Source organism: Gymnogyps californianus, chromosome 5 (assembly GCF_018139145.2).
Source record: "Gymnogyps californianus isolate 813 chromosome 5, ASM1813914v2, whole genome shotgun sequence".
NCBI lineage: Eukaryota > Metazoa > Chordata > Aves > Accipitriformes > Cathartidae > Gymnogyps > Gymnogyps californianus.
This window is the reverse complement of record NC_059475.1, coordinates 14,221,720-14,245,749: the sequence shown is the minus strand read 5'-3', so window position 1 is coordinate 14,245,749 and position 24,030 is coordinate 14,221,720. Positions and strand designations below refer to the sequence as shown.

Below are 24,030 nucleotides of genomic sequence, written 5' to 3'. Positions count from 1 at the left end.
ACAACAAAAAAAATCCACATCAGCTCACTAAACAGTATTCTTGATAATCTTAATATTCCTAGTTTTCATATTGAAAATTTGAAACATCTTGAATACTTTGTTGAAATTTTCTGACAAAATATTATCTTCCAAAAGTATTATCTTTAAGCATTTTGGCAAAATCAGAATCCTTTGCTTTATAAGAAGGATATATAAGAAGGCTTCCAAGAAAAGAGAGACTAAAGCTCTATTTTATATAATTAAATCTAATAAATACAAATATATTACAGCTTTTTTAGCATTTTAACATAGCAAGAAAATCTGTAATCATGTTGTGGATCAAGCTATATTAAATACCAATACGATCAAACACTTAAGAGATTCTGAAATCGCTTCTGTTTGATGCATGTTTCTGACCAATAGATAAAAGGGTAATCTTTAATTTTCCTCAACCCATACAGGACTGTAACCAAGCTAATTAATTAATTAAATCAACACAGAGTACATTTGCATTGAGAACAAAGCCTTTAAACATATAAGAAAGATAAGTTTTTGACTGGAGGCCCCCAGATAGTGTGGCATAGAAAATAAGGCAGGGAAATCAGATTAGAATTGCCTAGTCTGGCCTTGGTTTATATCCCTGTCAGCGTTGACCATTTACAGAAAACATTGGCTAAATTTCACAGAACATTCAACTTTTGACAGTTCATCAGCCACAACAAGGAGTTTTGGCAAAATATTTAAGCCTTGTGGGCTACTTTTCCAAATGGTCAATTCATCAAAAAGATTAATGGCAGAATGGAATTCAACAAAATATTCACCCATGTTCACCCAGTTTCCTGAGTAGGTTTCACAGTGTGCTGTAAATTGTCTCAGCTGTACCATTAGCAGCATTAGATATAGCTGTTTCAAAGTCATCACAAACAGTAGTCACTGTACCCCCTTTTCTTGAGATGTTGTAGGGTCATTATACCACTTTGCAGTCATTATAGTGGATGACTGCTAAGGGCCACTCTTACACTCTTCAAAAGTGCTTGCCAAAGTGTCTCCATCAATGACTAATTCCCCTCAACTATTTCTTACAATATATTTCTAATAATGTTTTCAGTTGAAAAGTCTTTGTACTGTTTTAGGTCTTCAGTATATTTCTGCCAACTAGCCATTCATTAAAGATCTTACAGACCATATTCTGGGAATTCCAGTGACAGAGGACCCTGCACACTTCCTTCATACTTCACACAGCATTGTTTAGACAGATTATCTTGTACAATCACTAGCAAACAGATAAAGCCCTAAGAATTGCTAAATTCTTATTTTGACAAAATTTTAAAAAAAGTGTTCTGACTCCATCTTCTGGCTAGGAATAATTGGTATGGAAGATCAAAAAAATTATCAAGAGAATTCAGCTTGACATCAGGCTTTACTTACAAACTTTATGCTTCTATAGTCCTGTTTCTTCTTTATGTGATTGAAGTTTTCTCTCCAGTTTATCATTCCTTTCACTTCCCTCTCACTTCTGGGTTTGAGTTTAATCTTTGCCAAGCATCTATATGATCAACATTTTCGTTAACGTTTTGGTTTAAAAAAAGTGAACTTAATCAAGTGTAAATTTCTGATTTATCTTCCTGAACGTTATTTAAAAAAAAAAAAAATTAGGTGATGAGAAACTGTTCTTGTATTAGGAAAGCATTATTAGTTGCACAATGCAAGATCTAATATTTCAGATTTCATAAAGGGGTAGAGCTAACAACTCAAAGCAGCAGGACTGCAGGTGTTTTCACAAGATTTTGTCTTTGATCACAAACCTCCAGCATACCGTAGAAGAAAACTCAAAACGTTCACAACAGAAACAGATACCTAAAGTCATTTGCGCGTATTCCTCAACAGATTAATTTATTCAAAAGCTGAAATGAGACATATGGTGCGCCTGCTTCCATTTCTCCACTCCCAACCCCTTCTGCAAAAAATGATCATTGTGGCCAATGCCTTTTACACTGATGATTCTACTGGGATGATGGACAGAACATAAAGCAAACACCTCTACAAAATGAACACGCCACAGACTAAGAGTTATTATGAAAGGAATAAGTGATACATGATTGGATTGCACAATGCCATATTATACAAAATTGTAAACCTGGTAGAACCCTGAAGCTGGCAGGAACAAAGTCATGGGACCTCTTTGTCCCATGAAGTTCAGTCTGGGCTTGAACTATTAATAAGAAACTGTCATTTTGATCACATTTTCCTTTTTCTTGCTGTCATGTATGTGAATTTTTGGCAACGTGAAAATTAAGAGCCAAGGAAGGTTACTGCAAAGAGCTGGATTGAAGCTTCCTTACTGTAGCAGCTTATTTTATTGGAAACTTCAGATACCTACAAAAGTGGGCAGAAAAATCATCAAAATACCTAGAAGCATCAAAGATGGACAGACATACTTCCTGACTCAGCATCAGATGACTTCCGCTTCTACATTCTAAGGTAACAGCTTTTCTCCACTACCATATTACATATTTAGTCCTGTAGATGGAAGCATGATGAATTGATGAGAGTCCAAGACTCATAAGGTGACTCACAAAAGTGTTGTTACAGTTTTATAAAGTTTTCATTTTACTTCACTCTGAAAATAATGAAGAATTTTCACATAAACACAACAATATTAAAGCACTGTTTTAAATGACTGCCAAATACTCAGGTATTAGGAAGAATCTGATTCACATGTGTCCTTTACCAGTTCATTCTGTTCTCACATACGAATGCGGTATGATTCTGTCTGTTACCACACAATCTTAAGTTGTTTTTCAAAAGAACCCTCTGCCCCATTTACTGTACAAGTCTAACTTAGGTACCTAAATTGCACCTTTCCCTTCAAGGTCTTTGTGAAAACTTTGTGTATAACGTTATATGTTGCAAGCATGGTACCACACCTGACTGCAATTGCTTAATATCTTGCATTCTAAGTACCTGTTCGCCATATTTCAGCTATCCAAAGTTGAAGCATTCTGTTCCTTTTACTTCAAGTAGACAAATGCAGAATAAACAGTTCGCTCAAGACATAGGAAAATATAGAGGCTTTTGGGTGTGAGGGGATGCTATTTTAACTGATTTATTGGGAAGTTCTAACACATCCATTCTTTACACTGCAGTGCCATTAGTTCTCTTAAACCAGCACAACTTGGCATTGCCACAATAAAAGAGCAGTCCTGCCCTCCCTCAGCTGCTCATTCCCATCCCTGTGTCACTCCCTCCCTTATGCAGCAAAAGCATTCATGCAGACACGTGGCAAGGAACTACAAAAAGAACTGATTACTTTTAACATGGATTAGTTCCCCAATTTAGTTCACTGTGTAGTCTCATGAATGCTTGTGTCAGCACAAAGGGGGATGGTGCCAGGGCAGGAACCAGCAGACAGTGCTGGGAAGGACCACTCCTTTCAGTGGAAGCGCCACAAAGCATTCAGGGAATTGGAACATTTGAGTAGAGGTGTTCAGATTAGAAAGGTTATGTCCAAAGGTCAAAAGAAACAAAATTCCTTTTTTGTGACTACATAGAAATTAATCTAATTTGGACATAGTCCCTAGCATCAGAAAATTATCATGCTCTGACCTCAGAACTCAAAATTTTAATCAAGACTTGCGCTGCAATCGTACCTCCCAGCCAACAAGAGCTGCTGTTGCACCACGCTTTTTAGTTAGTTCTGCTGCTAGTATTATCAGCAAAAAAAGAGGCAAAAAAAGCATTCCCAAACCAAAAGCCACCAAAAATGTGAAGGAACAATGAGGAAGGCGGGGGGGGGGGGGGGGGGGGGCGGGGAGAAGAGATCAGAGACAAATACAAGAGTTCAGCATTCCAAAATTTTAAAAAAGGAAAAAAAAAAGAGAAAAAAAAGGAGGGAGGTATAGAAAAGTTACTGATATCACTTGACTTTAAAAGCCTTTGAAGTCTCCAAGGTGCATCTTAGCAAAAATATTTCCTCTAAATAGCTACAGTACACAGGTGACAACATTTTAAGTCAGAAATGTTTATAAAAGTACTATCCCAGAAGAAAACTGTAGTGGGATATGAAAACTGAGAAAAATCACCTGCAACTGTAATCTAAGGCAATGAAAAGGAGAAATGAGCTCTCCATTCCACAAGATTTTAGGGAACGGTTATATTCTATTGATTAATTAAGGACTCAAATTCTATGTGGATACCAAACACACTGAGAGAAAGCCTGACACTGAAGAAACTGGAAACAAGTTACTTACTTGGACACAGTCAATAAATAAACAGTGAAAATCACAAAATAGTAAAGGAAAACTTGTGACATGCCAGAAAAATTTAGAGATGGCTAAGGCATGCCTCTCTGTAATTCCCCCTAGCTTTTATCCTCTGAAAATCCAAAACAAAGAAGCCCAATAACAGGTTTACTGCAGGCTGAAGTTGTGATGCCCTAGGGTGGAGCTGTAGAGAAACTTCCTATTCAGAGGAAAGAGGGAGATTTTAACATCAGGAGAAAGGGGCTGGTGACAGAAGTAAGTCTACATCATTTCCTCTATTGATCTTAACGATTACATGGAAACAAAAAATCATGACTGGCAAAGATGGTTTGAAAATAAAAAGACCTGGAAGAAAGTTATTCAAATTAGACAATGGGAATAATAATAATATTTTTTAAAAGCCTGCCCATCTTAGGTGATTCTAATGATCATTTAGGAACATAACCATATGATGAGAAAACAAAACAAAGAAAAAACCCTTTTTGTTGCTCAGAAAAGCATGAAAATATTCCTGATGTACAAAACCATCCACGCAAGGTGATCTGACTGCTGGCCATTTTAGCTACATACATAAAGAAACGATGGACTGACAGTCACTTTCTTTATGTTTTCAGTGGAATTTTCTACAAAATACTTCATAGCATAAGAGTTGCAAAGAACATTTTACTGATTTGTTTTGCTGTGTAAAAATCACAATCAGAAGAAGATGGAAGAGACCTTAATCCCTTTTCTCTTTCATAGCACCCACCTATCTGACAGGTTCTAAAAGCTACAGAACATACAGTATTAGACGGGCTGACTTAGGAAGTCAGGAGACAACGACAGATATAAACCAAATGTTTCCCCAGGAATCATACAAAACTTCACAGACTTTGCTGAAAAAAATTGCAGTCCCTTACTGTAATGCTTGAAAGATTAAATAGCCAAGTAGTGTCCTACTACGCTGCCGTTCCATCTGTTATTACAGACTTATCTTTTGAAACATGCATGTACACCAAACAGTCTGGCTGAGAATACCACATTCAGAAAACAACAACTGAATGTTGTCAGCTCATAAAAGCACTTTGAAAATAGCTAAGAAGTGCCAGAATGAAGCTTAAATTCAGATAATTAAATAATATTAAAAGTTATACAGAAAAAGAAGTATGTGATCATGTAACTCCCATCTCCTTCATTGAAGGAAGACTGACAAGGCTTATAGGGCTAAAATACTAAATGAGGATAAAACAAAATATTCAATATGGATGATGTATTGCATAACTTGCAGGCATTGCCCTAAATAAATGGCAGTGTTACTGGACATACACTGATGGAACCCAACAGTGACCTGATGACACCATAACCTCCATTTTACTGTCTGGAATTGAAGGGATAAAGAAGATTAAGGACAAAATTCACAATTCAAAATTGAGATTTCCAGATCTTGCTTTGTTAACATCTACATTAGCTGTTTATTAATCATACAGATTTAAATCCCAATACTCATTGACTTCAGTGGTAAAACTTCATAACTTGCAATTGAGATAATATGAATACACACCAAATAAAGCACATACCAAGCAGAGGCCACATGCAATGACGTGTTAGTGAGGTTGGACAAGTCAGTCAAGCAATTTTGAACTAGCAGCAAAAACAGTTGCTCTTCCTTTAGAATGGCATCCTAGTACTTTAGCCACCTCCACCCACACACAAAATCTTTTTTTTTTTTTTTTTTTTTTTTTTAAATGAAATAAAATTGAAGAGAATCCCATACGAAGATCCCAGGCCAGGTAGACGGTGATCACCATTTGGAATGCAACCCCAGTGACCAGCTAACCGTAGGTGACACTGGCCTACAGCGTGAAAAATGTCCTAAAAATATGGGCTTCCAGACTCCTACAGCCAAGTTAACCTATCATAAATGTGCAGAAACAAGAGATACTCAATCTTTCTAAGCTTTGTATTCAAGGGTTCGGGGGCAGGGCGAGGGAGGGAGTTGGGTTTGGAGTTGTTTTTTTGTTTGGGGTGGTTTTGGTGGGGGTTGAGGAGGTTTGGTGATTGGGTTGTTTGGGTTTTTTTTCCTCAAGAGCTTCAGATACTAACACAGCTCTAACTGATGATCTGTCAAAGTTATTCTTTTAACAAGGAAGAAAATGTGGGGGTTTTATATGGAAGAATTCTTCCAAAATAATTTGAAAATCCTAGTATTCCAACATTTAAAATACATTAACTTTTTAAGTTTCACACAAACAGAGGAACAGAAGTGTATTCTCTATTAACCTTGACATTTTAACAAGTTTAGCCTTTAACTATGTACTATAATACTAGTTTGTTAAAATCTAAGTTTATTCATGTGTTTGCCTATGTAACAAAACAAACAAACAAAAAAAGTAAAAACACAAACACTCTTGGTTTAACCTGTTGGTCACTGCATGATTTTTCCCTAAAAAAATAACTAGCCATAGCTAGCCATAAGGCAATACCCATACTAACAACGTACATCAATATTAAATCAGTTATTGTGAATTTTTTTACAGTTTTTAAGTGAAATGCAGAAGACTTGATGATTTTCTGAGATAAAACACACACTGCTTTCAACACTAACTGGTTTATATTAGTGGCTAGGTAACCACTGGAAGTTACTGAATTTTAATCAATGCAGGAAAAAAGTATTTAGAAAAAGAATTCCTTGCTTTAGAAGTTAGACCTCAGGTAACATTAATTTTGAAAACTATGTTTTAATATGTAACACACAAGAATACTGCAGTATAATTGCTAGAAAAGGTGGTCATATCCGAAACACCGGTAAAATTTGCATAGTACTTAATTTTGGTAACTAGGGAAGATCATTTTCATACAGATCACAAAAATTTGATTGTACATCTTTCAGAATCAGGCACAACTACAACGTTCTTTGGAGAAGTAGGCTGGAGAGTTTAAATAATTTTTCAATTTATGCAAAGTAGCACTTCGCAAATTCTCATGAGCACCATAGCCGCAGTCACAACCGAACAGTTTGAGATGAAGCCAGTCTTTTCCTTTGTAACAGTCGAGTTCAGCTTGCAACACTATCAAAAATAAAAGAACTGTAAGCTAATTGCTGGCAAGTATGACGCAAGCAGTTTCCTAGGTAACAGCCCAAGTTGCTGAAGTGCCTGATCCAGCATTTCCTCATCTGTTTGCACTCACACCAGCAGTCTGACAATATAGTCACTGCATCCTGTTTCACTCAGCAGCCAGCGAAACACACTGAGCTTAACCCTTGACTAACATCTTTACAGTTAACTTGTCCTATCTATAAATTAACTTTTACAGCGGTTTTGTGCATGCATTTTTAATTTTCTCACACTTTTGCAGGAGCTGTCTACAGTGCATTTTCTTTTTAATTGAGAAGGAAAACATAAGAAAGAAAACATCATCTGAAAAAAAAATACATAACAGATATCTTTTAATTTGCGTTTGCACTACTGAAAGTTTCTGCCACAAATTAAGTTTAAAAAAAATTAGTCACCTGAAGATTTTACATAAAGCGTTGAATCATCTGTATCTCTGATTTTAACTTTCTAGTTCCAGAATTTTCCTGATTTTATACGATACCCAAAGTAAATTAGATATAAACATCAAGAAGACCTATCATACTTCTCATTCACTTCAAATAGATGTGTATTCATATATAAGGAGGAAGCATGTTTTTAAAATGTATCACAAAACAGTTACTGTATACACCAAGGAAAACAAAAATCACATTTTGATCTAAAAAAACCGTAAAGTATGGATCTCATCAGTGAGCTGCCTTGCAGGGAAACTGCAGATTCTAGAGCAAATTAAAAAAAAAAATCAAACACGTTAATAAAAAAATGCAAATGCTGGCCTTTCTGACAATATATTGCACAAAAAAAAATTAGATAATTTTACAGTTTATTTTTAAATGTGAATCTGAATTTGGTCATTTCAGGACATGAATAAACATGAAACAAACTATTTCGAGCACAGAGCTTTTATGTGCTGATATCGGTGCTTATCCGGTGTAAAACATAACTGTTTTTCTGTACTATGGAATAGTTGTGGGGCACAAAGAAAGCAAAAAGGCAAGATAAAAGTAATATTTTTTGGTTAAAAATTCTGGGCAATGCTTCACCAAGGAAAAATGCACATGAAATTTACTGCTGAAAAAAAGTCTCCCACCTTCACTAACTGATGTACCCAGTGCAATTTTAAGTGGGAAATCCCCTAAAGCATTCTGAAATAGACAGATGACAGCCAGCCAGAACAACCTGTCACAGCAGCTTCCTGACCACTAAAGAGAACTAGGTATCGAAAACGTGAAGGTGCAGGGAGGAGGCGACATTAGGGACTTTTCACTATTTCTTTCACAAAAGCTTATTCACTCAGGAGGCCAGGTTCGTATCAAGTCAGAACTGCTCTAAAAGGAGATCTAAAACAGTCCTGATTTTCCAGTAGCTGGAAGCCTCATTCTTTCAAATACATCGTGGATTCTCCAGTTTCTTCAGAAGCCTTCTTGTTCAAATCTAGTATCATAACTTATCCATATTCAAAAAAAAAATTACGAAGCTTTAGGCCAAAAATCCCAGGGATACAGACAAATGAGCGGCCTGAAATAGAACTCCGAACAACAGTATGCAGGTATGCGCTGGCAACTACACTTATGTAGAAAATAGGAAACTAAAAAGGGCTACCATGTTTACATGTATGATCAATGCTCTGGCTTAGTCAGCAATTAACTACTTGTTAGCATCTAGTGATGTTTTTCTCTAAATGCAGATGTTTCCATCAGCAGGCTTTTCTATGCTATTAGTATAGTTTTCCTCTGCATCACTTCTTAGCTTCTTCCCATACACCTGCATTCCTCTTCATTCTGATGTTGCAGTACCCACATAGTAGGTAGGAAGGCAGAAGAAAAAAAGAAATGTTTTCTTCACCAATAGACAATTTTCCTCGATTGAATGGAAAGCCAGCTCAGAAAAAAATAAAGGAAGTAGTCTGGTATGTGATTACGGAAATTCCCGAAAGAGATCAGGAAGCTTCAGGGATGAAAAGGCAATGACAGGCAGAAAACCTGTGATGACACAAGGCATGCTGAAGAACCCAAATACCCCTGTAGGGGAGGGAAGCAAACCAGCACAGACTAGCGAGACTATTGTTGCAGGGTTATGCTGGGATATAAAAGATTCCCACTCCAACTCTATTCAACAATGGATCAAGGAGCCCTGAGAAAAATCATGAGCCACATAACGGCTTTAGGTTATGGGATTCCAGGTTCAGACAGGTTCTCCAAAACTAAAACATAAAATAGTTGCTGAGGACATCTTTGATAAAATGAGTTTTTAGATGCCTGGATTAGAATCAAGTGGAGGAACATCCACATACAAGTCCTGTCAGAGGGCACTAAAAAATACTTCTATCTAAATATGAACACAGGCACCAAATGACGTAACCATTTCAGTTATGTAACTGATATATAACAAGACCATTTTGCATAGAAGGTTAGCCTCTATAAGGCTTGGAAGTCTATCTAAATACTAATGATTTAGTACTTTTGCAATACTCTGAATTGTCATCTGCCTTATAACAATCCACCAACTACGGAATCCACCGTCACGATATGCAGTTTTTCTCCAGCTCTGTCTCCTGCTATACTGTGACTGGGACACAAGAAGAAAAATACAGCTCTGTCCACCAAGCTAGATAACCTCCCAAATGATGCTTATAACAAGACAGATGCAGGGAACTCACTGTTCTTTTTGACTCTGGCTTTTCTTGGCTTGCCCCTCTTCCTGAAATCTGCAGGGGTACCACTGCAGAACATCCCAAAAAGTGAAGCAGAGCTGATGGGAAGAAAAAGACAGACCTGGGACACAGCTAGAAATCTAACAGACATGCTGAGCCAAAGTATTACTCAGAAATAGGAAATAAAGTTCAAAATTTCCTTAAAAAAAAAGTTCTGCAAAAGTCCAGTTAAATTTGCTTGCCTTGTGGAGGCAAATAAAGCTCAAGACTTTAGGACATAAAAGATTCCTCTGCTCCTACTGACCCTGTTACAACCCAAGCTGTAATTAGAATGAAATACTTCAATTAAATTCGTATATGAACATCAGTATTATAAAGATCAAGCAAAGGCTTCTTATAGCTCTCAAACATTGCAGGACGGTACGTTGACAAATACAAATCCTCTAATTCTTTCCCTCTATTTTGAATGGAGGAGAAGTGAAGGGAGTAAGATGTTCAGTATTTATTTTTTGAGGCACAGTTCATTCTCTATTATCATTAGTCAGCCACCTACTCTTGCTACAACTGCAGCACTTGAGCGAATACTACTCCTATTTCTCCTTCCTCCCTTTTTTACAATAGGAAAGAGTTAGGCAAAACATAAACAAGATGGCTAAAGGTTTAGTCTTCACAAACAAACAAAAAAACCCCAAACCAACCTAGAAAACCTTTGTCCCCTCTATCCAGGAAATAAACAAACAGAGGATTGTTTTCAGCTTTGAAACTACCGAAAACATACAGATTATCTTTGGGCAGCAAAGAATAAGTTCCTAACTACAAAAGCCTACATATTAAGAGCTCAAATTTGCAGTTATCTTACAGAGAATGAAGCAGGTGAGTAAGCACGTTGCATCTAACTTGCAGAACTAAAAGAATAAAATGAAAAAACAAAGAACTTTACAATATTGTATAGTATCAACTAAAGGATAAGGTCTGTATGAGTAAGTCAAAAATAAATGTACACACCTTTTCAAATGCAGTCTACTTATGTATCATTTTTCAATAATGGACATTTACATGGTACTGAAGTAAGAGATTCTAGAAACATTTTTATGCTATAAATGCAAAGAAATATTTAATTCTTCTAATTTATAAATTATATGTTACCAAATGTTCTACATATTTTTTAAAACAATAATTTGATTGCTAGGTTTCTAAAAAAGTAAAATGTTTTCAGTCAGAACATTTTTATGTCTTTGCTGAAAAATACTTGTAATTTTGGACGAAATTACTGATGTTGTAACATGTAGAAAGAGAAAGAACACACTGGTAGGAAGAGGTGTTAAAATTATTGTAAAATTAAGAACAGATAAGGACAGGGAAAGAGAAAGAAAAGTGACATTTCAAAAAAGACAAGACAAGCAAGTAAGCAATTTACTATTGAACATTAATCTCCTGGGAAATTATTTTTCTTGTACTTTCAAGGCACAAGTAATTAAAAATAAAGATGCGCCTTCTAAAGGCACACCAATCCTGTCTATCACCAGACAGGTGAAAGGAATATAGCTTTAAGAATGTATTCATTTGAGATTGTTAACACTTGCTACTAGAGAGCTAAAGTTATAAATTACATTAAACTCTGTGAATTTTTAAACAAGTAAGGACTATAATCTCAATCCTTAAACACTGTAAAACACATGTTCCTTTCCACTTGAAAGCTTAAGTGCTCTGCTGACTCTAGGGAGCTTCCTACTAGAATAAGTGTTAAGGCAAGTATAGAAGGCTTACAAATCTTTAGCAATGAGATTTTAACAACAACTAGTCTCATACAAGAAATATAACATAAGACTAACTATATGCCTTTGTAGGTCCATTATTAAACCTGTATTGACTTTTGCAGCTAATCCCAAAACAGCATCTCTTTATTATATGAAACATAGTTTGAATCTTTTCTAAAGTTGTAAGATACTTTCCTGAACAAGATATCAATTTCATATTTACAGATACAACATCAGTTTCTAAATTAATTCCTCCTGAAATTTTATCCTTAATGATCTTAATAATGGGTTACGCAAATTTCACGTGTAAGCACAGAGTTTTACTTGGTTTTAACAAGATGGTTTGAAGCTTAGAGTCTTTTAACTAGTTTTGATTTTTACTCTTCATAAAAAATTGTTATCCTTCACACAGACTGCAGTACTATTTTCTTCCTCAGAACATTCTCTAGATGTCTCCGATATGACTGTCATTGTCTCAGAGGGTTTGAAAACATAGGTCACCCTTAAGCAATAGCCAGCATCTGCCTCTGCTCATCTACTCCTGTTTTCTTATTTTTATCTTGACATCATAGAAAATCACTTGCAAACCTATTATTTTCAAGCTTCTTTAAAAATTCTTTGGTATCTAACAAACAGGCTGCCATTTATGAAAAATAAATTAATTAAAAGCAATGACAAAAAAGACTGGTCATTAGCACTAAAGCTGTTCCAAACTCTTCTTTCTTAATCAAGTGTGTTCAACCACAAACTCCAAAAAGAAGGAAAAATTAGATTTTCAATATTACCATGGCATGGAAACATTCTGCTATAGTAAATAAAAAGTAGCAAGAAACTCTGATACAGATTCTAATTAATGCTTTTCCATAACTACATAAAAACAAGTTAACAGACACTTGTAATCAACATACTTTCAACTGTGCTTTGTCATAACAACACAAAGCTGTTATTTACGTCATTGTAATCACTCATTTTGACTTCAGATAGACATACTACATTTCTTTAATCTTTGGAAAGATCGTAAGTAACTTTCCTCAGCTTTTTACTAGTTAAAAAAAAAAGACGACTAGAAGATGCCTAGTTAAACATCTGTGTGCATAATCAATTGAAATTCTCTCATTGCAAGTTTCATTTGAAATTTGCTTTGTAAGCGTGCTTCAGTGATCTCCAAATGGATACTATGCTGCCCCAAAAATGCAGTTAGTTGAAACAAGGACAGAAAGAGGACACATACAGGGTGGACAACACAAGCTTGTTTGTGTTTTCTACTTAAGATATGAAATATACTGCTCTATCCTATACTAACATGTTAGGAAGAACCAAGTTCCTGTCATCATTAATGTTTGTGTTTATTTACCGCAGTCTATAAGCAGCAATACCCAGTAGGTACATCTGTGTTTCTGTGCACTTTTGTATGGACAATCTCAATGGAAACAGTATAACTCAGATCAACATTCGTCTTTCCCTGAGCAAAATAAAGCCTGCTTCTTGCAGATCCGGCTAGTCAAGAGGAAAAGTGTGCTAGTATGCCTTTACTTCTTCCAGTCTGAGCCAATTCCTTCAGGGCAGTGCCAGAGCAGATGGCATTTCACAGGCACAGCAGGATCTAAACTTTTTCAGTCTGCTAATCACACCTTCAGGTTTCAACACAAATTTCCCTCTGCTACTACCCACACATAAGACCATAACTGCTTGTATCTACAAAAATGCAGTTTAAATGAACTGAAATTTAATTTCATACTTTGTAATGAGGATAATTCTAAGGGAGTGAGAATGCGTAGCATACTATGGAATTGCAAGAGTGGGTATCAAAGAGCCTGTGAGTGCATTTACACATTACACTGTCTAGGTGGCAAACCAAATGAAATGAAGGCTAGTGTGGACATTAATCAAGACAATAATCACTTAAGACTTCTCTCAAAAACATTCCTTTCTTTTTAAAGTTAGCATCATTAAACTACATGCATGACACTGAATTTTATAGGACATCATTAGCAGTTAATAAATAGAGATCAATCCCTGCCTCAGAGAAAGCTCACAAAAAGTCAGTTCACTTCCAAAGTTACAAGCCCAGCTAAGAGGCCATCCACTTCTGTAAAGCATACACACTGTAAGGTTCCTTGGCCACCATACATCTCTCACACAGAAGATAGTGAGGTATCTGAGGATTAGTGTTTATCAGTCATCAAATGTTGAAAAACGGTAGGTGTATCAGCAATTTGTATGAAAGGATAGAAACTGTTCTGGAGAGCCAAAAGTACGAGAAAAACTCACCGATACCTGTTCTTAAAAAAACCTGTACTTCTTATCCTATATTAGTAACTTAAGAGTACCCAGAAATTTAGAATTCCTTTAAGAGACTCTGCTAGACAGAAGGAACAAAATAATATTCCTGAAGTAGCAAACAGGTGTCACACAACAATGCTTAAGAGAGAGAGGGAAAAAAAAAAACAAACCAAAAACGAACCACACCAACCCACAGAAAATACATTATGATTGAACCTGTAGTATTAAACTGACTCTAAAAAAAATAAAAAGACCCTAAATGTAAATACAGGCCTTTAATTTTAGGTCACATTGGAGCAAAAATCGTGCTAAAAATGCGGACAGTGAGCCTAGTATAAGAATGCCTTTTTTAGCCTTTAGTTTAGCTCCTGTTAAAAGGGTTTAATCTAATAAAAAAGAAAATGTAACATGACCAATAATGAAGGTTAAAAGAGACACTCTAATACCATAGTGTCTATGCAGGTAGTCATAGTTAAGTTGTTATTTCAATAAAACTGATAAAATTTCCCTCTGCAAAACTTAAGTTGCACACACTTTCAGAAGAGTTTATTCTATATTACGAACTTTGCTGATAAAACTGTACTGACAATAGATATAAAAAGGCAGGTGTGACACAGACTTGCTGTATCACCACCTAACAGTGGTACAGTTCCTCTGGGGCAGGGGAGCAGCACTGGCTGTTTTGGGCATACTGAAAGTACTCACCTCAAACTAAACCCCATGTATATTTCTCAATTACTATTACCAGCATGGATATAGCTAAAACAACATACCTATATTGCTACTTCATACCAAAAAGTCTAGAATGTTCCTCATAAAAGAGGGAAGATCTCTCAAAAACAAATCCAAAGCACCCAAATACAGCTTCACATGGTACATTTTCTATGGTATCTTGAATAGTTTAAAAATAGTAAGTTGTATAGGAAAAAGATCATTTTAACATTCCATAAAACAAACTTCCGTTTATCAAATGAACAACAAATGGAACATTTGCTGCAAATATGCCTTTAGCTTAGTGAAGGTATTTGGACTTGCATAAAGAAACATTAAAGTTGGCAACTCAGTACTGGGTAACAAAACTTGTCAGGATTACCATTCAATCAGTCATTTAATTGGAAATATGTCAGCTTTTTCCACACCTCCTGTACAAAGTGAGGTTAGCACTGGTAGTCATGAATGTTCTGCATAGCAGCACTGATTTTCATAAATATTGAACTATCAAACAAATAGAGGGATATTAAAAAATTACTTAGATATCCATGCCCTATTCTGTCCCTCTCCCAGTAAATTTGCACTTGTTTCAAAGGAACGTGCTACACATAAAAGCTATGAAAAAGTAGGGACGGCCCAACACATCAAAACTTACTCCTGGTCAGCAGCTGCCTGTATTTATATGAATCACACCCTTTCCCAAAGCTGTATGATCCATTTTCAAATATAAAACTGCTCCGGAAACTATAATTTTATTTCAGCAGTCATTCGTTGTTATGCTGTCTCTAGTTCCTAGAACACTTCATATTGTTACACTCACCAATAAGGCCATTCACTTAACTGGTCTTCCTTAAGGACAGATCTCTCCTATCTGTTTCTGTCACACTTCCCCTTCCCAAATACCATCATCTGTCAGTCCACTTGTTACCCTGTGAACTCTAATTTACTAGCATCCATGGTTCCTGTCTGTTTGGAAGGCTCTAGTACTCTTTTACTTCCACTGGATCCTTATTGATCTTTTTTATGGTTCACTAACATTCACTCATATATTGCACAGTCTGCCCTGACGAATCCAAGCCCTCACAGAATATACTGTTCACAAACCGCAGTGTGGAGGCTGTCCTCTTTGCCATTCTAGAGACTCTCCTGGGAACCTTTTGTTCCTCATCTCTACAATTTTCTTTCATGAGTTTAAAATGTCTTCCTAGTCAAAGCTGAAAATTAGTACTTTATCCAATTTATCCTGTTAGTTTTCTTTGACACAGTCAATCACGCAGTTCTTGGAACCTTCTCTCCCAGCTTCCTCCATTTCTTTCCTACTGGCGCTCTGGTTGCTCCTGTAGTACACCACCCTCACCTTCCTCCAAATTTCTCCAGCATTTCCACAGCAGTTGTCTTTGATCTCCTTCCTTTCTCCTTTTACATTTTCCTTCCAGGAAACCACACCTGCAGAAACAGTCAACCCCCTTTGCTGCACTGACAACTTATAGACATGTTTCCTTGCTTTTAGCATACTTTTCCTGTCCAGAACATGAACTGCCACCAAGTCTTGGATATCTAAAAAAACAGCTTAAGGTAAACTTAACTAACAGAGTTCTTAACTGCACTCAGTCTCCCTAATAGCATTCCTTGTTATCCTCTGTGAACCACTGTATGGCCCTGGTGGTCACTTTGCCAGAGGATACCATCTTAAACTCTGATCTCTCTACAGGTCTCTATGGGCAGACCATGTTCAAATCATTCTTTCTTTGCGGTATAATACTTCAAGAATATAATTTCAGGATAAAAAAAAAGGAAAAAAAAAGAAAAAAAAGAAAAAACTATGCAACTCTTAGCAAGAGTCTTCTCATTTCACATTTCATCTAGCACAAAACATTTTGTCAAGGTCAGAGAGAACCAGACAGAAACAATATAATCCTACTCATCCGAAATACGGTTGCAAAAACAGTTTTCCAAGACTGTTGATTTCACCATGTAATCCTTCTCTTTGTGTATTCCCCATACTCACTCGCATCCCATTGAAATTGGTTACATTCACAGTTCAACACACCCACACTTCTACCTTGATTTTCCCCATAAGACAAACAATAAAAACCCAAGCGATACGAAGATTCTGCTAACAACAGAAACAAATCTTGACATGCAGGCACACTTGTGGTAACAGTCATTGTAATCATTAGGGGAAAGCTTAAAATTTCAAAGAGCTAGTTTGTCAAATACATAGCAAGAGGAGTTACATTTTATGTTATTGGATGCAATCAACAGGTAAAGGCTTACATGTTTCTAGGCTGCAAACAGTATCTGAATTTAACAATTTTAAGACACTGTAAAATACATATTAACAGACAGCTTCTGCACTAGAAAGTTTGTACCCCAAGTACTTAAGGACAAAGTATAATTTGTTTCACAAATAGGTAACAGACACAGATATAAATTGTCTAAGCAAATAAGGAACTGCATTAATTTCAAGTTACATAAATATTTTAGACTCTTGAAATCGAGTCCTGATCCTCCTAAGGTAATGCATCAAAGGTACGAGATAGCTTGGAACATAAACTGGGGAGAGGTGGCAGTCAATTCAACAACCTAACCACAAGACATTTCTTCCTGTAATTAACAGAGTGTAATACGAAAGCAGTCTTTATTCATGACATATCCCAGCCTTCCCACGTGTTTGAACCTAGTCAGGTAACTAGGCAAAGTATCAGCTCTGTTTGCAGCCTGTTTTGAACACATATCCTGTATATTTAATTAGGAAGGCCTATTCTTTACTCTTATTTTTACTACAGTAAAAATATGAATTTTAGAAATCACATATTCTTTCTGGATTCTGAGTTCCTATGTATGAGTTCCTACACATAGTTATTTGCTCTCATATACATGTTCACCATCCTGTTAAAGAAAAAAAATGTTTTATTACAATATTTTTCAGGACATAAAGTGTTTACAAGATCTGCAATACTGACAAGCACCTTTTAGATTCCCAATTCTGATTTGGCTTTCATGTGGGGGAAAAAAAAAAAATTAAGTGCTAAATATGCAACATCCAATGAAGATAAACCCTTTGATACCAGTAGCGGTACGCACAGCTAACAGATTAGCATCCAATTCATACATGCAATCAAAACATCATCTACACAACATTTGTAATACCAATCAATACTGCAGTCATACTGCTAATAAGCAATTCCTCTCTAGGTCCAAGATGAATACTGGAGTAAGAATACAAAAAGCCTGTTTACTGCTAAAATCATATGAATTTCTGTGAGCAGAAGTGTTAATACAGTAGAGTTCAGAAAAGACATTGCATTTGCATAATTTTTAGCCTTAATTTTAGTCATATTGCTTCCTTCTATGTGTATTTATATATTCTGATAATGGCATTTCAGTATACTCACATAAAAATTTAAAGACATAATCTGTTCAAGACTCTTTCCTCCCACCTCAAACTACATTGCTAGCCATATGTACTGCAGAAAAGCCACACACAACATGAATTTCTAGACTTTGGTGGCTAAAGTAAGCATGGATACTCATATAAAAGGTAAGAATAGAGGTAATCTAATTTTATCAACCTTGCAGCAATATAGTTGCCATACCTGTTCAAGTACAGAAAGCAATAATCTAAATATTTGTCATAAGGATTGCTCAAATTAGAAAGCATTTACAGGACCATGCTCAGAGGGCCTCTTTCCACTTCTATCCCAGAAAACAGTGATAGCTCCATCCAGTTCCAGTGTGCACACACTACTGGTTGTACATAACTGTTCCCCCCCACACACACTCTCCATGCACACAGACCTCTTAGAATTGTTGGCTTGAGCTCATTAATTAAAAAAACAGTCAACTCAATATAATTATTTTCTCATGTATTTAACTAGACAGAGAGTCAGGCATAATTTCAAATCAACAAGTAACTGAAAACTTAAGGTTAATACTAGCATTTCTTATTTTCCTCAAAGAGTAACTAAAAACTACACAAGAGGAAAACTTTTCACAAAGAGGACAATCAGCCATTGGAATAATCTCCCCAGGGAAGTGGTGGATTCCCCAACATTGGACACTTTTAAGATTCAGCTGGATAGGGTGTCTAGACCGTGCTTTTGCCAAGAAAGGTTGGACCACACGATCCTTGAGGTCCCTTCCAACCTGGTATTCTATGATTCGATACATCTGCCTGTTCTTATGTGTTGTTCTTATGTTGTTCTTATGTGCCTCTGCTTGCAAAGGTTCATGCAAACCTCTAAATACAAGAGGTTCATAACAATCATACAAAATACATCTAATGGAATCACAATAGCAACTTAGCTCTCATTCATCAGAGTATTCCTGTCATGGTGGACCTGCAGCACATTCCTTGTACTCCATTGATCTTTCTAACAATGCTCATTAAACTCACTCTTAAAATATTAATATTGGAAAATAATCATTGTAGTATTTTATGAAGATCTGCAAAACATGCAATCAGTCCTTAAAGAAAATTCACATAATAAATGCTCTCTGAAAAGTATTAAGTGCATAGATTCCTTCTGTTTCAAGGAAGCAATATAAAAACCTTGTAGTGTTTATTCAAATAAAGTCACACATTATGGGCTTACTTCCCCCCCTCCCCCCCACGCCCAAACAATTGATGTTTTATCGGCTCTGCAATGTCTGATCTCCCTCCAAGTCAGACAGGAGATCAGAGGATTTAACCTGTGTTATCCTTATAAAATCACATATAAAATACTGCACAGAACATATATCTATGAATCCCATTTAAACTGTGCTTAATAAAGCACAAATATTTATTGTAAAGCATAATAGACTATTAGGAAAATAAAGAACTTCAGATCTCTTTGTTGTTTCTGTTCACTTCTAGTGATAACAAAGATATCAAATTCTGGAAGTCTACCAAACAGTTACATTTTATTATGAACACGTATGATTTAAGTACTGCCAATAAATTCTACGTATTTAGTTATGGTTGACATTTATGATGTTACTTAAAGAATAATAAATGCCTTAACTTGAAATACACGCATGCCTTTAGGAAGTGAGCCGAATATCAAAGGAAGCATTTAGTAACTTGCATAAGAACAAATACCTTCTATCATCTAGAAAGGTTAGTGAAACCACATTTTCTGAGGTTTTTGTACTGCAGACAAATGTGACAGAAAAAGAGAGCATTTACTATCCAGAAAGGAACAGAGAAAGTAAATTATTATACAATATTCCCTACATATCTTAACTGCTAGTACAATATTTTAATGTTTCTTTCATAGTATGCATTAGATAATTTGAAAATTATTGAATGAGTTAATTCTGAAGCCTGTTACAGTATACTTGCATTTTAACCTTTTATGCAAAAACAATTACCGCTGCATTATTCTATTGTGCAAATGCAGGGAAAGAAATGCTCGAAAACTACTCCACCATTTCAGATTCACCTCGTATTTCCTCAGACCTGTTTCATAGTCAATCACAAGAAGTGCATTACGGAATACATATCAAAGCAAAATTAGAAAATTTCATTTAGCATCCATGAATTTCAGCCACAACAGTAGTAGATGGGGGTTTCTGCAGCAACAATCACTTCCCAGAAACTGTTCAGTTGCACGTTTATTAAATATACTCCCCTTATTCTCCCTCCTATAACGGGCTGATAATCCACTTGCAGCAGCCTCGGGCCAGTTCCACCGGCAACACAACTCGATGTTCCTGCAGTTCACGTGCAAGTTCCCAAATAAAAAACAAACTCCTCCCCCACACGGGGCTTTGCGCTACAAAAAACAAGACTCATTGAAAAGTTTTCCGGGAGGTAGAAACCAACAGAGTTCCATTCAAGAAAACTGAGCGTTTCGGGCATCCCTCCAGACTCTACTGAACAGCTCTCTCTTCAGTAAAAAGAAGTTTCTTAAATCCCATCAACCCAAACCTAATGTTAACTTATGTGGAGCGAGGATGAGAGGGAGAGAGAGAAAGAAGAAACAGTAATCTGCAAGGCAGAAGGACAGCTGCCATTCAACGCCAACAGTTGATAAATAATATCCCTCAAAACCTGATATTTCTTTAGCACTTGGCAATCATTTTGTCGATAGAAAGCGCGAAGAACCAGAAGTGCCGAGCAGCTAGAAATCTGTGGTTTCTTTCTCTCGTAAAGTCTGCCAGAAGCGGAGGAGGTGGTGGGCTTTGGAAAAGAAACAATCAAAATAACAAGGTAGCTGGCAGCTGAAGATGTTTGGTTTGGGGTTTTGTTTTAATCAATAAGAACTACTTTTTAATATTTAAGATCCTACGAAAAGCGAGCGAGCCTTCTGTCCTATAGCAAATACATTATGATCATTTAGCTTCTATACAGACATAAAGGATTATATCGAGTCTGCAGAACCGAGCTGAGAAACTTGCTATGGGACTAACATTTTTCTCCATCCCTCTAATAGGAGTTTGACAGTTGGAAGACATCCCGCACAGACATCTACAGCAGTTAGGAAAAGCGAGTGGCGCTCATTCCCCAGAAAGTTTCTCCCGCCAGTTTCAGAGAAACCTACCTGCTCTCTGGAAATGCAAGGCAACGAGGGTCTCCTAAACATTTTACAGCTGCCATAGTAGCTGGCCGAAGTTTCCCCTAAGGATACGCAGCTAGATCTCCTCCTGGGTCTGATCACAGGCACTTTTTCCTCCACGCTGGGGAGCCGTGGGTGGTGATGATGCTGGTGGTGCGCTCCTCGGCTCTGAGCCGAGAAGATGCCGTGCTCCCCGCCACAGAGTGCCAGGAGGCAGCCTGCCACTCCGACCGAGCCGGCCAGCAGCGGTCTGAGGGCTGAGGGAAGCGAATGAAGGCTGGTGAGCGACACCAGCCACACCAGGCTGGAGAAGACCAAGACGAGGAGGCTCCGGCGCAACTTCAGGGAGTTCTGCAGCAGGGTCAACGCTGCCACCGAGCCCAGCACTGTTAGGAGCCTGCCTAGGACCATCTGAGGCTCGGCGGAAGGCTGTGGCTCCTCTTCGTGCCCCTCCGCGGGCAGCAGCCACTGCAGCGCCACGAAGTCCCCCGAGTAGCAGCAGACGGGAAGCGCCAGCAGCCACCAGCGGGTCGTGCCGCCGCCGCGCTCCCCGCGCCTGCCGCCGGCCAGGTAGCAGGTGAGGAAGAAGAAGGCACAGGCGATGCTGAAGAGGGGGCTGAGGCAGCGGGACAGGCACAGCAAGGCGTGCAGCGGCCGGGGGCTCCGCCAGCTGCTCCCGTCCTGCTGGTCCTCGGCGCTGCCCCGGCCGTGAAAGGCCAGGAGTAAGAGGACAACGGCGGCCAGGGCGCCCAGGCTGAGCAGAGCCCGGGAGGAGGAGGAGGCGGCGGCGGTAGGGAACAGCAGCAGAGAGAGGAAGCTCTTCGGGGGGTCCTGCCTCAGGGGGGTCGCGCAGCTCTTCACGTAGCCGTTCCGCAGGCTCTCCGGGCTGCTGCCGCTGCCGCCGGGGAGCGCCAGGGGGGCAGCCGCCCCGCCGCCGTGCGGCTGCTGGCAGTGCAGCGGGAGTTTGCTGGGTCCGTGGTGGGAGGCGGCCGCGGCGGCGGCTTCTCTCTCTTCCCTCATGGTGGTCGGGGACGCGCGAGGGGGGAGGACGGGGGAGAGACGCGGGTCGCGCTAGCTCCGGCCCGGCCGCGCCTCCCTCATGTCCTCAGGAGAAAAGCGGTGGCTCAGCCTGGCGCCTCTCCTCCGCGGGCAGCGGCGTCCGCAGCATGGTGGGTAAAGACGGGAAAAGAGAGAAAAGGTAAAAGTCTCGCTCGCTCGTTCGCTTTCCCCGAGCGGATCCAGCGGCAGGGACTCGCTGTCGCCTCCCAGCGCTCGCCGGCAGCCGCTGCTGCCGGCGAAGCCCCGGCGGGGGTGGGAGTGAGGCGAGGAACAGCCCCCGGCCGGCGGCCCGCCCGCCTTGCCTCACGCCGCTGCACACGGCGCGCGCGGAAGCCGCTGCGGCGGCACGCGCCGCGGGAGCGGTTGCGCGCTAACTGCCACGCGCTAACGGCCGCACGGTAGCGGGGGCGGAGGGGGAGGCGCGCTCGCGCTCCACGCCCGGCGCGAGCCGCCGGTTCCTTCCCGCCGCCCCGTGCCCGGCGGCTGCCTGCCCAGAGGTGACAGGCGGGGCTCCGGCCCGGGCGTCCCGATCGCCCCCGCAGCGGCACCCGCCGCAGCCAGCGGAGGAATCCCGCGGCGCCCGGGCCCCGGGGAACGGCGCTTTCCGTGTGTATGAACGAGATCTTTTTGAAAATGTATATATAGCCCGCGCGACAGTCAGCCGCCGCCGCGGGGGAGCGTGTGGGGAGCGGGCCGGGCCCCTCCGAGCCCGGGCGGCAGCGCACCGCCCTCGCCACCGCGCCGCAGCGGCGGGAAGGGACATCTGGTCAAGCGATTTAGGGACAGAAACGCTGAGTTGGTTTAACTTTCTTTTTTATCTTGTCTTTTTGTTTTGAGATACCACGGAAAAGTTGCTAGTACGGGCTTTAAAGCACACAAAGAGTATCGAAGTATTTTCCCTTTAAGGACCATCCCTTTCTTTTTTTTTTTGACACCTGAAAAGTAAGTATGGATTAGAGTAATTTTCTACGCTTTTTTTTTCAGTCTTTGTTAACTAAGTTAAAGATTAGACCGCATTGCTCGACCAGGTTTGATTATTTGCACAGCTAATCCCTTTGGAATGGACCAAAATAATCATTTTGGCCCAGACTATTAAAAGTGTGTAGACTGCTGTAAGTGAAAATAGGCAGCTAATGGGATTTTGAGTAATGCCGTTGCTCATTAATCCTGTTTGTTTGTTTCTGGAAGAGTAGCTGCTTACCACTTTTGAAGTTATAACTGTGCATCTTTACCTTTTATTTACCTCAAATAAATGTCCTTTGAGCCATGTTTCCACATAATATTCTACTGCTTTACTTAAATTGGTTTAGAAATCAGATCAGGTAAGTGGGTGATTGCACTTTTTGCTTGCTTATTGCAACATGGAATTCTTCTTGGTGCCTTTGCTTGTGATTTGCTACATTTGAATAGCACTCGAGTAGCAGTTGCTTTGGGGAAGCTGTGGTGTAGCAGGAAGTGCTGTTGCAGGATACAGGCCTAAAAGTTCACAATATGCAGAAGTCGTCCAGCATGATTACTGACAGAAAATACAATATGCAGTGACAAACAAAGTAACTTCTGTACATAAGATGGAAATAAGTAATCATTTGTTTTTCAAAAGGCAGATCAAATTGATGGAATTTTAAGACTGTCGTACACCTTCCTCTGTTAGAAATACTCCTACACTCTTTCCCAAAAAAGAAAAAGAAATTCTGTCCTGACTTGGTA

The 24,030-nt window shown here is 38.9% G+C and overlaps 1 protein-coding gene across 1 annotated transcript in view; it reads right to left on the bottom strand.

Moving 5' to 3' along the window:
* Positions 1-22,284, bottom strand: part of PDE3B (phosphodiesterase 3B) — a 94,175-nt gene extending 71,891 nt beyond the window's left edge. The window contains exon 1 of the mRNA XM_050897172.1: positions 21,250-22,284. Coding sequence (XP_050753129.1) covers positions 21,250-22,284 — 1,035 coding nt within the window. The remainder of the gene's footprint in view (positions 1-21,249) is intronic.
* Positions 22,285-24,030: the final 1,746 nt, after the last annotated feature.